At 66.8% G+C, this 13,821-nt stretch overlaps 5 protein-coding genes across 5 annotated transcripts; 1 reads left to right on the plus strand and 4 right to left on the minus strand.

Moving 5' to 3' along the window:
- Positions 1-285: 285 nt before the first annotated feature.
- Positions 286-810, minus strand: EMIHUDRAFT_57999 (hypothetical protein; the record flags this gene model as incomplete). The annotated part of the gene is made up of 2 exons (XM_005792719.1): positions 286-483; positions 562-810. Coding segments are annotated over 2 exons (447 nt in total), but the record flags the coding sequence as incomplete, so codon positions are not given.
- A 902-nt stretch (positions 811-1,712) lies between these two features.
- Positions 1,713-3,856, plus strand: EMIHUDRAFT_222788 (hypothetical protein; the record flags this gene model as incomplete). Its single annotated transcript, XM_005792720.1, has 3 exons — positions 1,713-2,810; positions 2,901-3,639; positions 3,768-3,856. 3 exons carry the CDS (start codon positions 1,713-1,715, stop codon positions 3,854-3,856), a joined length of 1,926 nt encoding a protein of 641 aa, XP_005792777.1.
- Positions 3,857-4,014: 158 nt separating this feature from the next.
- EMIHUDRAFT_439656 (hypothetical protein) lies at positions 4,015-5,958 on the minus strand. The gene is made up of 4 exons (XM_005792721.1): positions 5,937-5,958; positions 5,529-5,777; positions 4,933-5,431; positions 4,015-4,810 (listed from the first exon to the last, which is right to left on the minus strand). The coding sequence occupies exons 2-4, from the start codon at positions 5,688-5,690 to the stop codon at positions 4,209-4,211; spliced, it is 1,263 nt and encodes a 420-aa protein (XP_005792778.1). The 5' UTR covers positions 5,691-5,777; positions 5,937-5,958; the 3' UTR covers positions 4,015-4,208.
- Positions 5,454-8,633, minus strand: TPS1 (alpha,alpha-trehalose-phosphate synthase; the record flags this gene model as incomplete). Its single annotated transcript, XM_005792805.1, has 9 exons — positions 8,289-8,633; positions 7,964-8,206; positions 7,724-7,853; positions 7,573-7,649; positions 7,128-7,335; positions 6,709-6,971; positions 6,507-6,611; positions 5,877-6,281; positions 5,454-5,741 (listed from the first exon to the last, which is right to left on the minus strand). The coding sequence occupies exons 1-9, from the start codon at positions 8,616-8,618 to the stop codon at positions 5,454-5,456; spliced, it is 2,049 nt and encodes a 682-aa protein (XP_005792862.1). The 5' UTR covers positions 8,619-8,633.
- A 3,857-nt stretch (positions 8,634-12,490) lies between these two features.
- Positions 12,491-13,801, minus strand: EMIHUDRAFT_222791 (hypothetical protein; the record flags this gene model as incomplete). The annotated part of the gene is made up of 1 exon (XM_005792722.1): positions 12,491-13,801. The coding sequence occupies one exon, from the start codon at positions 13,799-13,801 to the stop codon at positions 12,491-12,493; it is 1,311 nt and encodes a 436-aa protein (XP_005792779.1).
- Positions 13,802-13,821: the final 20 nt, after the last annotated feature.

A 13,821-nucleotide genomic window follows, 5' to 3' on the forward strand; every position in this document is an offset into this window, starting at 1 on the left:
CGTCGGAGAGACTGCCAACGAAGTGAGAAGCTGGATAGAGACACAGTGGAAAAACTATGTAGGTCTCGAGGGCGCTGCTACTACACAAACTGGGTCGGTATGGCCGATAGCCTTTTTCTATAATGCATTTCATGGCTCCTTTCCGGCTGCCTTCCACAAGAACAGGAACTGAAACAGAGCGGGCGCGCGAGATCACGGCTGCCTGAAGAAGATTTGTCGCTTGTTGTGCAGCTCTGCCCTCTCCCGCTCGCGATCCCGCTCATACTCGAACAGGCCCTTTGGCTCTGCCTGGAAAACGCCCGTCGAGACCATCAAGTCATGAAACTCGCATAGGTTCAGCTCACCGTCGCCGTCCACGTCGTGCTCCTCCACGAGGTTCTGCAGCTCCCTCTGATCGAGGCCGCATGCGCCCGCTGCCTCGAGCTCGGCAACGCAAATGGAGTTGGACCTGTCCGTGTCATACATGCCGAAGAGGGCAGAGATCTCAGCGCCTGCCACCTCTGGCACCTCTGGCGGTCCATTGCTCTTCCTTGGAGCGACGAGGGCGAGGCACCGTTGCACGTCCTGCTCGCTGGCCTCGGGCAAGCACAACCGCAGCAGCTCGTCGAAAGAGACCGCACCGTCCTGGTCCGAGTCCATCACTTGAAAGGCCAACAGAGCGATGCCCTCGGCCGACTGCTCTGCCGGCGACTTGTACGATTGGCCTCGCGGCCTCGTCTGGTCTCTGAACCGCTTCAGGGCGGACGCGAGCTCGCTCTGCGAGACTCGGCCGTCGCGGTCGCGGTCGAACTCGTCGAAGATACGCTTGAGGAGGAGCACCTCCTTCCTCGCCTGAGATGGCAAGGGAGCGTGAGCATTGGCATCTGCGATTGCCCTGCGTTGGGAGTGGGCCATTGAACTCGACAAACAAACTCTCTCTTGAACTCGCCTTCAAAGGGTTGCGAGCCGACCTCGGCTTGGTTGCGTTTGGTGCCTGCCGCCTCACAGCCAAGGGCGATCTGACGTGCCTCGTCGACGGCCGCGCTTTGCTCGACATGTCGGTGGCGCGAGGGAGAGTATGTCGGGGTGCTCGCGTTGTTATCGTTTCGGACAACTCGGGTCGGCTCGGGACGGCTGAGAACGGCGACGGCGTGACATCGGCAAGAGGGGTGTGTCTGCTCGCATTCTAGAACCCTGCCAGCCCCCCCCCCCCCCCCCGGGCAGTCCCGTGTCCAGTCACATTCAGAGTGGCAGTCAGTGTTTGGGTGTGTCTCCGAGTCCCTGCCTGTGCCTGACATGCGAACACTATTTCCGAAACCTTCTTTAAAAAAGAAATACGAGGCGCTATAAGGACTTGAGGACCGCACATCGCGTCCCGGCTCCCCGTTTGTCTCTAGAAAGCGCAGATTAACTTGTTTTCTTCGTTTAAGAGAGGGGAGGAGGGAGAGATAGAGGAGGAGAGGAAAGGAGAAGGGAGGGAGCGGGAGGAGCTAGAGGAGCAAAGGAGAGGGTGTTTAGAGAAACACGGAAACAAACGAGACGGGGTGGAGGAAAGTAAAGTTTAAGCAGTGTTTGTGCGTGTTTCCAAACAAAGATGTCTGAAAAAGAAATACACGAAAGGAGCACATCGTGTTCGCTCTTGAGGGTCTTAGTCTCGGCCACCATAGAGCTTCTCGTCAAACTTTTCCGCCGGCGACGGCGACTCTGATCACAACCGAACATACCGGCAAACCATGCTACACACCCTCGTGTTCGCCCTCTTGTGCCTGCCGTCCGCGGCACTCCGCTCGGCGCAACCTCATTTGCGTCCGCAGCCGCGCTTCCAGCGCTCACGTTGTGCACAAGTTGTGCAAAGCGGTGGGGGTGAAAACAGCGGGGTCAGCGGTGGCGCGCTCGCCGATTTCGACTGCGCCAGCCCCTCCACTCTTCCGACCAGCGCGCGTCTCGACGCCACGGTCGGGGTGTCCTCCGAACGAAGCGTGTCGCTCTCGCTCCTCGGGGGAGAGCAGCTCGGCGCAAGCTCGGGCGACGATCCGTTCGGCGAGGCGGGCTCCGTCAAAGAGCTGATCGTCAGTCTGCCCGCGCCCGAGTCCCCGCTCCTCCGGGACGGCCACGCCGCCACCGCCCCCGTCACCGAGCTGATCGTCAGCCTGCCCGCGCCCGAGACCTACCTCCCTTCCCCCGCTCCCGCCGCCGAGAGCGAGGCGGAGGAGGCGGGGGAGGCAGCGGCCACCGTCCCAACGCTGCGGGGCATCCTCATGTTTGCCCTCCCCACCCTCGCCATGATGCTCTCCTCGCCCCTCCTCTCCCTCATCGACACGTCGGTCGTGGGGCTCGCGTCGAGCACCAGTCAGCTCGCCGCCCTCGGGCCGGCGACCAAGGCGTGCGACCACCTCGAGTACCTCTGCTCGGCGCTGGGCGTCGCCACCACCGCACTCGGCGCGCGCACCGTCGCCGAGGGCCGCCCCGACGGCATGCGGCGCGTGGTGGGCACCTCCCTCACCTCGGCCGTCGCGCTGGGGCTCGCGCTCGCCGCGGCGCTGCGCCTCGTCGCCGCGCCGCTGATGCGGCTGATGATGGCGGGCGGGGCGGCCAACGGGGCCGCCTTTGGGGGCGCCGTTCAGTACACCCTCATCCGCGCCGTCGGCCTCCCCGCCGCCCTCGTTGCGATGGTGCTGCAGGCCGGCTTCATCGCGAACAAGGACGCAAACTCGTCGCTCCTCGCCGTCCCGTTCGCCGCCGTCGCAAACATCGTCCTCGACTGCGCGCTCGTGGGGCCGCTCAACCTGGGCGCGGCGGGCGCGGCGTGGGGCACCGTCGCCTCGCAGCTCGTCTCCGCCGCCCTCCTCCTCCGCCTCTGGATCCGGAAGCACGGCGCGCCCGCCCCGCGGCTCGCGCCGGCCTGGTCGCCGTCGCAGCAGGACGGGGTGCTCCCGGAACCAGAGGCGGAGGAGCCGGTGCTGCGGCGGCAGCTGCGTGCGCCCCTCCGCGCGCTCGGCGGCGTTCGGCGGCTGCTCGTCCTCCCCAAGCGCGCGGAGCTCGCCTCCCTCGCCGCGCTGGTCGCCCCGATGTCGCTCGCGCTCTCGGCCCGCTCGGCCATGTCGCTCTCCATCACGGCGAGCGTCGCCTGCCTCGGCACCGTGGCGCTCGCGGCGCACCAGGTCTTCGAGTGCCTCTACTGGCTCTTCTGCCCCTTTGGCGACGCGCTCGGCGTCTGCTCCCAAGCCTACCTGCCCGAGCTGCTCGGCACCAAGGAGAGGCTCGCACGCACCCTCCAGTCGCGCGTCGCGCTCGCGTCCGCCTCGCTCGGCGTCGGGATCGGCGCGCTCAGCTTGTGGGTGTCGCGCGCCGCGCCGCACCTCTTCACGCGCCACGCCGCCGTCCACGCCGCCATGAGCGCCCCCGCCGCGTGGCTCGGCGCGAGCATGGCAGCCTACATTGTCTCTGGCGCGCTCGAGGGGTCCCTCATCGCGCGGCGCTGCCTGCGGCCGCTCGCCGCCTCGCATGTGGGCAACACGGCCTTCGCGCTCGGCGCGCTCGTCTGCGCCGTCCGCCGGCCCGGCTTCTCGCTCGCCGCCGTCTGGAGGATCGTCACGGCGGTCAACGTGATGCGCTGCGTCGAGTTCTCAGCGCTGCTCGTCGTCGCGACGAGAAGAGCACGTGCCAAGGCGGCCTCGGCGCCGCCGCGCCCCCGGCCGCGTGTGCGAGCCCTCTTCAGGCTCCTCGATCCGCGCGCGGCGGCCGCCGGCCCCCTCCTCCAGCCCTGATCATGGCCCATGCAACCCCAGACTCGAGATACACAAACGCGACCGGAGAAAATGTCAGTGACAGCGAGAGCTCAGCGGAACGCGATTACAGTTCGGGACTGCTCTTGTGAGAGTGGTCTCGTTGATACCGGGGGGGTCAGAGGATTGTCGGTGATTGTTTTTTGTGAAGTACGGATGGGGATGGTGATTGGTGTGTCGCGCAGACCGGAGACACACAGACTTTTATGTGGTCAAGGCTCAAGCAGAACTTTTCTGCGTTCCGCCGCGGGGTTAACAGACATATCATATTATCATTAAATCCCCGAGAGACGGTTTGTCGAGACACACCCTCTCCACGAGCCTCCCGCGCTCCACCTCTAGGCTCCGGCTTTAGGCTGCCCGACCCGCGCCCCAATCCGCCTCTCGATCCTCTCCCAGTCCCTCTCTCAAGTGGTGCATGAAGTGTTGGCGCCCGCCCGCGTGCTATGACCGGAAGGAGGCGTCTCTGCCGTCGCGCAGCGTCTGCATGAGCTGCAGGACGGTGCGCGAGCTCTCGCAGACAAAGCGCGCGTGCGAGTAGTCCTTGCTGCCGACCGCAACCGTGAAGAGGCGCCCGCGGAGCCGCTCGAGCATCGCGGGCCCGCTCGCGCGCGCCGTCACCGCAGAGAGCATGTACTCGTCGTCGTCGTCGTCGCCAATCGCGAGCACGAAGTCGACGGGCCCGCCGGCGTGGGCCTCGGTGAGCGCCGCGTCGGCAAACACGCCCTTGTTGATGGCGCCGATGCGCACCTCGACCTGGCACTTGCTGAGCGAGTGCAGCACCGAGACGCCAGTCCCCTTGAGCTGCTCCTTGAGAGCGACCGTCAGCTGCCGCGCCTGGAAGCGGCCGTAGTCCGGGTCGGCGTTGTGGTAGCACCAGATCGCGGCCGACTCCTGCCAGCTCATGTAGACGCCGTTGGTGCGCAGCGTGAAGCGCTCGAAGATCGGCCTCGCCGTGTCCTTCCACCGCTCCTGCGCCGGCGACAGCTCGCGCTTGAGCCACTTGCCGGAGCGCGGCCGCATCTGCATGAAGCCGAGTTCGGCGCCTGCGCGCGCGCGGCGCCGGCTGGGCGACGGGCGAGGCGCGGCGGCGAGGGGGCAGGGGGCAGGGGCGGAGGGGGTAGGGGCGTGGAGAGGGGTCGGAGGGGCGTGGAGGGGCGGAGAGCGCCGAGCCCGAGCCCGTCGACGTTGCCGAGACACGCCTCCAGGTCGGAGGCCGAGCGGCCAGAGATGACGTAGACCTGGTTGCACGGGTCCGAGGCGAGCGCGGCGAGGCAGTGCAGCGCGGCGGGCGGCGGCGGCAGCGAGTGGTCGGAGAAGTCGTGGAACATCTTTCGGTGGTGCATCACCTTCTCCTGCTGGATGAGCGTGCCGTCGAGGCCGAGGAGGATGAGCCGCCGCGTCGACTGGACGTAGGCGCGGGCGAGCGCCTCGACGTTGAGAGGCGGCAGCTGCTGGCCCGCCCGCATCTCGGAGCCGAAGGAGCAGAGGGCGAGGGTGGGGCGGGAGGAGGAGGCCTCGCCGCTCGCGTGCAGGGCGGCGGTGCGCCGCATGTCTTGCACGGCCACGTGAAGCCAGGTGCGGGTGGTGTGGGAGGCGACGAAGCTGTGGTCCTTGGAGAGGCGCGCGGCGCGCTCCGAGGGCGGCATCGAGAGCGCGGCGTCGAGCTACGGGGGCAAGCAGGTGGCATCAGACGACTGTACGGGCGCGGACAGTGCCGGGGGGGGGGGGGGAGGGGGCTGGGGGGGGGCCGTCTCGCTTCGCCTGCTCGACGACGTGCTCGAGGTTGAAGGGGTTGATGCGGACGCAGCCGTTGAGGACGTGCGCACAGCCGACGAACTCGGAGAGGACGACGACGCCCGAGGCCTGCTGCGAGTGCTTGGTGTGGATGTACTCGAACGGGAGCAGGTTGAGTCCGTCCTTCATCGCGCAGTTGAGGAGCACGTCCACGGCGCGGAAGAGGGCGAGCCGCGTGTTCTTGGTCCACAGCTTGGCGTCGAGCTCCGCACCAACCTGTGGGGTGGGGTGGGGTGGGGTGGAGGGTTACACGCGCGCTGCGGCACAGGGGAGGGAGCGTCGTCGCGCCGCGCCGCAGCACGGTGGCGGGACGACGGCGTCGGGTATCCGGGGCGATCTCGGGCAAGTCTCGGGCGGTCTCGGCCAGCGCCGCGCCTCAAAGTAGCGGATGGTGTCGGGTCCGAACGCCTCCTCGATGCGGCGGACCACCTCGCGGTTCTCGGCCGACTGCTGCGCCGACTGCTCGGGCCGCTGCTTGTCGGGGAAGCAGACTTGGAGCAGCGTGAGCCGCTTGCGCCAGACGGGGTAGTTCTCGAGGAGCTGCTGGAAGGCGAGCAGCTTGATGTGTGCGCCCTGCAGCGGGTGGAGCATCTCGACGCCGCCGACGACGATCCGCTCGCCAACCTTGCACTGCTCGCGCAGCCGCCCCTCGTGCTCCGCGGTCTCCGGCAGCCGGAGCCGCGCGTTGAGCACGTCCGGGTCGATGCCGACGTGCGACACCTGTTGGGGCGCCGAGTGGGTGGGGGTGGCGGGGGCGGGGGAGGTAAGCGGAGGGGGCGGCGCAGGGGGGAGGGGCCGGGCCGGGGCTCCGGCACAGGCACAGCTACCGGAGGGCGGCTGAGCACAGCTACAGGAAGGGAGGGCGGCTGGGGCGGCTGGGGCGGCAGGGGCGGCAGGGGCGGCAGGGGCGGCTGGGGCGGCGGGCGGCGGTGCCGTGATGGTGACGCGGCGCGAGCCGGTGTTGATGCAGAGCCCGCCGCCCGTCGGCCCGCCGACGTTCTCGCCCAAGCCGAGCAGCCGGCGGCAGGACGTCATGAAGTGACGCGCGTACTCAAAGAGGTGGAAGCCTGCGGGCGAGGAGAGGCGGCGAGCATCAGCCGCCGCTCCGCTCGGGCGGCGCGCGCTCGATGTGCGGCGCGCCGACGACGTCGCCCGCGAGCATGCCCCGCAGCAGCTCTGAGCGGTGCGGGATCACGCGCCACACCTCGGGCGAGGGGCAGGGCGAGTGGAGGAAGAAGGAGACGGTGCAGTGCGCCGGCAGCTTGGTCTGGCGCAGCGCCGCCGGCAGCAGGGTCAGGTTGTAGCCGTGCACCCAAATCATGTCTCCCACGCGGAGCACCGAGCGGATCGTGTGCGCGAAGGCGTCGTTGGCGCGCACGTACGCATTGTAGAGCGAGGAGACGTGCGTGCCTGCGGCGGCGCATTGGAGAGCGAAAAGCGTCGTGGACGTGCCGTAGACGCGCGCTGGACGTGTCATGGACGTGTCGTGGACGCGTCGTGAGGTCGTGAGACGGGACACGAAGGGGCGGTGTGGTTCGGGGGCGTGGGAGGCGTGGGCGGTCGCGCCGTCGCCGCCCTTGCCGCCCGCGTGCCGGTCCGGGATCTGGTTGTTGAGGATTGGCCACAGCACTGTCGGCCCGTACCCGTTGCAGTGCGAGTCGTACAGCGCGTCGCTCAAAAAGACGGGGACGCAATTGTACACCGCGAGCATCTCCGCCACGGCCGCCTGCGCCTCGGGCGGCACGCGCGTGCGGACGCAGCCGACGAAGAGCACCTGCGGGACGCGGCCACAGGACGCGTCAAGCACGGCGGGGCCTCGACCCCCGGCGAAGCGACGACCCCTCGGCGAGGGAGGCCATTCGAGGCGGCGGTGGTCTGGGAGGTGTCGAGGAAGTGCCAAAGGAAGTGCCAAAGAAATCGTGTCTTGGAGGTGTGTCCGGAGTGTCTAGGGAGTGTCGACGGAGTGCCTGGGGAGTGTGTCTGGGGCGTGTCTAGTGCGTGCGCGTCTCGCCTCCACGTTCAAGGATCCCATCATGTGCCGCCCTCCCTGCGTGTTCGTCGCGAGCAAGTCCCACTCGTCCCACTCGCCTACGCGAGGAGCTCCGAGGAACCGTCGGGGACGTGTCCTCGTCCGGCGGCAGCCAAGCTCTCCCCGCGCGCGCCGCCCCAGCTGCCGTCCTCGGCCTGAGCCACGTTGAAGGGCAGGTGCTGCTGCACGACGAGCAGCCGCCCCGCCGGGAGGTCGACCGTCATGTCGACGGCGGGCGCGATGCCGCTCGCCTCGCGGGGCGCCTGGCGGGTGGGAGCAGCGGCCGCCGGCGGGGCTCGACGCGAGGCAGGGGGGCGGAGACGGCACAAGGGGCTGGAGAGGGGCCGCGGGAAGGCGGTGGGAAAGCTGCTGCCTGGCGGTGGTCCGGCGCGCTGCTGCCGCACCCGCCGCCTCGCTCGCCCGCCCGCGCGGGCGCGGTCGGCGCGGGCACGGACGAGGCGCCCAGCACGCTGCCGGTGAGCGGCGCGAGCGAGAGCGGGTCCACCTGCGACTGCGGCGGCATGCTGCTCGGCTGGCCCCAGTCGGCGACGACCCGCACCTCGCTCGCCGACTGGAGGGCGAGCCGCCGGTTGTGCTGCAGCGGCTCCCACCGCACCTGCGCGGCGCAAGCAGGCGAGCGGCGGGCGGTGAGGCGTGGTGGTGGTGGGGCGGCGGCGGCGGCGGAGGCGGGCGCGCGCCGCGTTGCCGTCAGGCCCAATCACAACGAACTTGTACTCGAGCTCGAGCACCTCTGAGAGGAGGAGCGGCTCGCTCCGCCAAGACGGGTAGATGCGCTGATTGGTCGTCATGCGCATGCCGGCCTCTGGCCGCCATGCCCCGAGCTGGGCAGTGCTCCCGACGACGGCGACCGACTCGCCCCAGTCAGTCTCACACCGAACCTCAAAGGAGGCGCGGACAAAGAGCGGGGAAGATCCGCGTTCCTCGGGCAGGGTCGAGCCGAGCTGCGCGCCAAAGGAGCGCACAGTGCGAAGCGTACTCGGCGTGTGTGGCCTGTATCTGCTGTCCATCGCCGCTGGCTCGCTCGCTCTCGCTCGCTCGCTCGCTCGCTCGCCAAACGATGAGTGGCCTGGGTTTGGGCTCCGAAGCGGGGAGGAGCTGATCCGTGTCTCGCGTCCACCCCGCTGCGACCAACCCATACCGCGTTGGTGTCCAGTCCGAGCCAGACTGTTCTTCGCCTTTCTACAACGCAGAGACTTCGTCAATTCGAATCTGAAGTTGATCAGAGGTAGGTCAGCATCGGGGTCCGGCGTCCGGCCGGGGAACGCTGCACCCAAACAAACAACACGTTCGCCATCCGCCGAATCCGGCTCTCTTGCGGCACAGACTCCCTCTCCTCCTCCGGTGGCACGGGGGAGAGAGGTCTCTTCTCCCCCTTCCTCTCCTCCACCTCCTCCTCCCACTCCTCCTCCTCGACGTCGGCCGACTCGCTGCCCGGAGGCACCGTCTGCCCGGAGGCCGGCCTCGCTCTCGGCGCGGCGACGCTCTCCGTACTGCCGAGCGCCGCCCCTCGCCCCCGGCCCCTGCTCGCCGTCTGCCGCCGCGACCGACTTGGTGAGGCGTCGACGCTCTCGACTGCCTGCAAGGCCGCCTTCCTGTCATCCTCCACAAGCCGCTTGTGCGCCTGTATATAAACGCCACGAAGACGCGAGGGTCAGGGGGGGGAGGGCATGACTGCGGTGTGTACATACCGCGCCGTGTGATCGGGGAGCACCGCACGAATGCAAGGGCTACGAATACAATGGACCGGCTGAATGCGTCCTCCTCTCGAGAGCGCTCTCGTCGAAACATCTCTGTGTAGTGCCCATCTACAGGCTTGTGCGCGCGCCCTGCTCTCGCGCCGCCGGCGGTAGCGCGGCAGGAAGGTGCAAGCGTAGAGCGCGGTCGCCGCGGCCAGCCCAGCGGCCACCGTCACCAGCGAAGTGGCGAGGCCTCGGCGGAAGCTGCAGTAGTTGCCCGGTGCGCCAGGGTCGCACCCAGACAGATCGCTGATGAGCATCGCGCCGTTCTGCTTCAGCGCCTACTCTCGTGCGATCTCTCGTGTTCATCACTCTCCGGGACAGTCTCGCCGCTGATGTAGCCGCTGTGTCAGCGCCTCGAGAGCGCCAGCAGCCCTGGCGGAGACAATGGACAGCCTATCGGGCGCGTCTGGCGGCGGCGACGGCGGCGGCAACGGCGCCGGCGCCGGCGACGGCGGCGGCAACGGCAGCGGCGAGGGCGGCGGCGGCGGCGGCGAGGGCGGTGGAGGCGACAGCGTTGGCGGTGACGGTGGCGGAGGGCTTGGAGGGCTTCGAGGCGGCGGAGGCGGCGGTGGCGGAGAACGAGGCGGCGGCGAGGGCGGCGGGGGTAGGGGCGGCGGGGGTAGGGGCAGCGGGGGTAGGGGCGGCGGGGGTAGGGGCGGCGGGGGTACCAGGGGCGGAGCCGGAGGAGAAGGTGGCACTGGGGGCAGGGGAGGCGCCGGCGGCGGTGGGTAAGGCGGCAGCGGTACCGGCGGTGGCGGCATTGGCAGCGGCGGGCTTGCGGAAGCGGCGGGGAGGGCGGCGGGAGGCTCAGGCGAAAATCAAAGAGCTTTGTTTTCTTTTTTGATGTTACACGCCGTTCACAGATAGGTTGATAAGAAAGACCTTGCGATTGAGGAAGGGAAAACCTCCCATCGCGCTGCGCGCTGGTCTATGAGAGGTTACACAGTGACAGTCAGACACGCAACACGGGGTCCCGCGAGCGCAACGCCGACTCAGAGGCCGCACGCCCGCACCACGGTCAGGCGCGCAGCCATTCACGCAAAAACACGGCCCCAAGACGCACAAGCACACAGACATTCACGAGAGAGAGATTTTTGAGAACCAACAAGAATTTACCAACAAGAAATCACCACTCTTCTTGTCGCTCGTGGAGAGAGAGATTGCCAGTGGAGAAGGGAGTCTACTTGGCTGTGAGCCTGCAGCTCTCCCTTGACGCTTGAGCCTTGTCAGGGCTAGGAGAACGAATTCAGGAGAACTTAGGGGAGAGCAGCCAGTAGGAGGCCCGCGTGCCCGTGCCGCCGGGTGCAACCTTGTCCTCTATACGAGAGAGAGGAATCCCCCGTCGCGTGGGTGAACCCTGCCCAGCCCCTCTCCGTGTCGCGATGCGCTCCCCGCTCCCGTGTTTACAGTGTTCCCCTGATCGTCCTTCCAAAATCCTGGCCTGCTCGTGCAGGTGGGGACCCTGTCCTTCTCCCATCCTCGTGTCCGCTTACTTTCTTGCGTTGGCGTGTCCGCGTACTTTTTCTTTCTTCGCCAAAAATGGGAAGGACTGCCTTCTCCCATCCAAAACGAGGCCGCGTTCGTCTTTGTCGTTGGTTCCTTTGTCGTCGATTCCGTCATCAATAAGTAGACAAAATAGGGCCCAACGCCAAATTCCAAACCGCAAACATGGAGACCCAAACACGCTAAATACAGACACTCTACTGAGAGATGGGTAGCAGAGCAGCCCCAGCTGATTCCGTCATGAACACAGGGCCCCACAGATCGTAGTTTGTCGATATTACCCGAGCTGCGGTGCGCGAAGAGGACATATTGGACATCGAGACCGCGACGAGAGAGAAGAGCAAGAGGCCCGCTCACAGGGCCATGGAATCCAAAAGGATCCTTTCATCATGGGCGCGTAGTCTGACACAACCCCCCAAACGCAACGCCCCCTCCCTCAACCGTCAGGTGTAGTGTAGTCTTTTAGCTTACTGGGAGAAAAGGGGAGAGGGGCTCTAGGCCCCTAAGGGCCCTACGCGCGGCGTGAGAGCTTGGAAGCAAGCTTTGCACGGCGATCGAGGATGGCGCGGTTCACACCCTTCACCGAAGCGATGGAGATGCGTTCCGTGAGGTGTGAGAAAATGGGAGGGTATCTCTCTCTCTCTCTCAAGTCTCAACCGTCAGGTGCGAGATGCCGCCGCCGCCAGAATACATGAACATGTACATTCGTGTGTCCCCGAGCCGCGGGCGACGCGTGCAGTAGGGTGACCGCGTGGCGACACCAGGGAGTGAGTTGTGCTCGCAGAGCCCTTCCCTGCTAGCTAGCTAGAGAGATAGAGGCGCACTGCCACTGGCCCAAACACAAAAAATAACAACCACTTCTGACCCCCACGGCAAGAAGAATTGAGACATATGTCTCCCGGCCACGCCTTGCCCCACCCACCCACGCGCTGTGAATGAACTCGCCTCGCTCGAGGGTCACCACCCCCATCCAACCCACCGAAACCCGTGTGGATGGATCGCCCGCCGCGTTTTACCATCCATTGCGGTCGGGTTTTAGCGTCGCGTTCTCTCAGCGTGGTCTATGGTTTGCTGTAGACCATGAGACCAGCCACGCCGCGCCCTCTCGGTCGCCTCCAGCGCCGCCCTCAGCCACGCCGCCAACGACCGCGACGGAGACGTCTCTCAACTCTCCGCAGTCACATATGGATCATGGTATCAGCCCTGGTCGCGGCCCAGCACCAGCCCAACACGCCACCGCACCCGTAGGCTCAAGATCGCTCAATGCCTAGCACAACGATATAGAAAATCACACCGATATAGAAGAAACTCAAGAGCCTCTCTTTTCCGACTTCCGAATGAGCACACTGGCGCACAACCACAAGCCACAACAACACACAGGCACACACCACAAAAGAAAGACTCGGTCGGTCCCGTACAAAGACCCTGCACAAAGACCGCATGGGCGAGGACTTGCTCCTTTTTACCCATCTCCTCGTGGAGCTGGAGGGCCTGGGGCTCTCCGTTTTGATTACCCCCCCCCCCCCCACGCACCACGGCACCACCCAATATGCACCATCTCGCAGCCCTCGCTGCAAAGAGCGGCGCACCGACCCACGCGCCGTGAACCCCACCGCTCGAGTGTCACCATTCCGTGCTCACACATCGAGCGCGCCGGAAGATTTCGGGTCCTCGCCGCCCCCGCTGGCTTGCGCCTCTAATTCTCCTTCCGCCTCCTCCGGCGTGGGGCTCAGCTCGGAGGAGCCATCCGTTCGCCGGGCGCGTCGCCTGTCCCTCCGCCTCGTTCCCACGCCGCCCTCGCCTGGCCCAGCATCGCCCGGTGGCGGCGGAGGCGGAGGCTCGCGGATCTCACGGTCCTCCTCCTCCTTCTCCCCGATGGTCAGCGACACCTCCGCATAGTCCTGTCTCTCCTTCTCCTCGAGCGAAACCTCCGCGGACGCGACAGGAGGCAGCTGCGCACGCTTCTCCTTCTGAGGAGCACGGGGTGGGGGCGCGAACGATCGCTCGCGGCGCCAAGCCTCAAACTCGCGCATGCGCGTGCTGAGATCGCTCAGACGGCGCGCCACGGGCGCTGGTTTGCGCTGAGAGCTTGTCGATGGCGGCGGGTAGGTCAGCTTCGGGAGCTCTTTGCACCGGCAGACCGCGACGAGGAAGAGGAGGAGGCCAAGCAGAAAGATGAGCGCGCGGACTGCAGCCCCGCCCGGCGTCTGTAGCCTGGACTTCAAACCATCCTCTGGCGGTTGAGGGGGAGGCGGCGAGGGCGGCGGAGGCGGAGCGGGCGTTCGGACAAAGGCGCTTGTCGCAAAGGCGCCGTCCTCGATGTAGGCGCCGGACGGGACCCGGACCTCCCCCTGTAGGCCGCAACCGGCAAATGCGCTCGCTTCGATCACTGCCAGGTCGCTCGGCAGGGCAAAGGTGACATTGCGGAGCGACGAGGAATAGCTGTTGTCGGCGAACGACCACGAATCGCAACGAAAGGAGCTTCTGCCGAGCGAGACCGCGCTCCCGGGCACGGTGACCGCGTCGAGGCGTGCCACGTACTGGAACGCCTCGGCGGCAACGTGAACCAGGCTCGGTGGGAGCGCGAGCTCCAGCAGCACCGTCTGCTGGAATGCACCCTGCCCGATTGACGCGAGGTTGCTGGGCGATGCTTCCGAGTGCTCAAATCGGACCGCGATCGGGTGACAGCGATCCGATGGCACGCAGCCTGCACGCGCGAATGCTCGAGCGCCGATGGCCCTCACCCAGGTCGGAATGGTCACGTTTCGCAAGTGCTGGCAATCTTGAAACGCCTCGGCCTGGACCTCACCGCGTGGAAAGATCTCGCCACGCTCAATGCTGACGACGCCGTCCGCATCCGGGTCTATTGCACAGCCGGCACTGCAGCGCGTCGGACGTGTTGCGAGGATTAGCACGAGGCGCACCGTGTTCGTGCGGGTAATGTGCATCGTTTCGCCCACACGGAGCG

This window comes from Emiliania huxleyi (assembly GCF_000372725.1).
Source record: "Emiliania huxleyi CCMP1516 unplaced genomic scaffold EMIHUscaffold_105, whole genome shotgun sequence".
NCBI classification, from domain to species: Eukaryota; Haptophyta; order Isochrysidales; family Noelaerhabdaceae; genus Emiliania; species Emiliania huxleyi.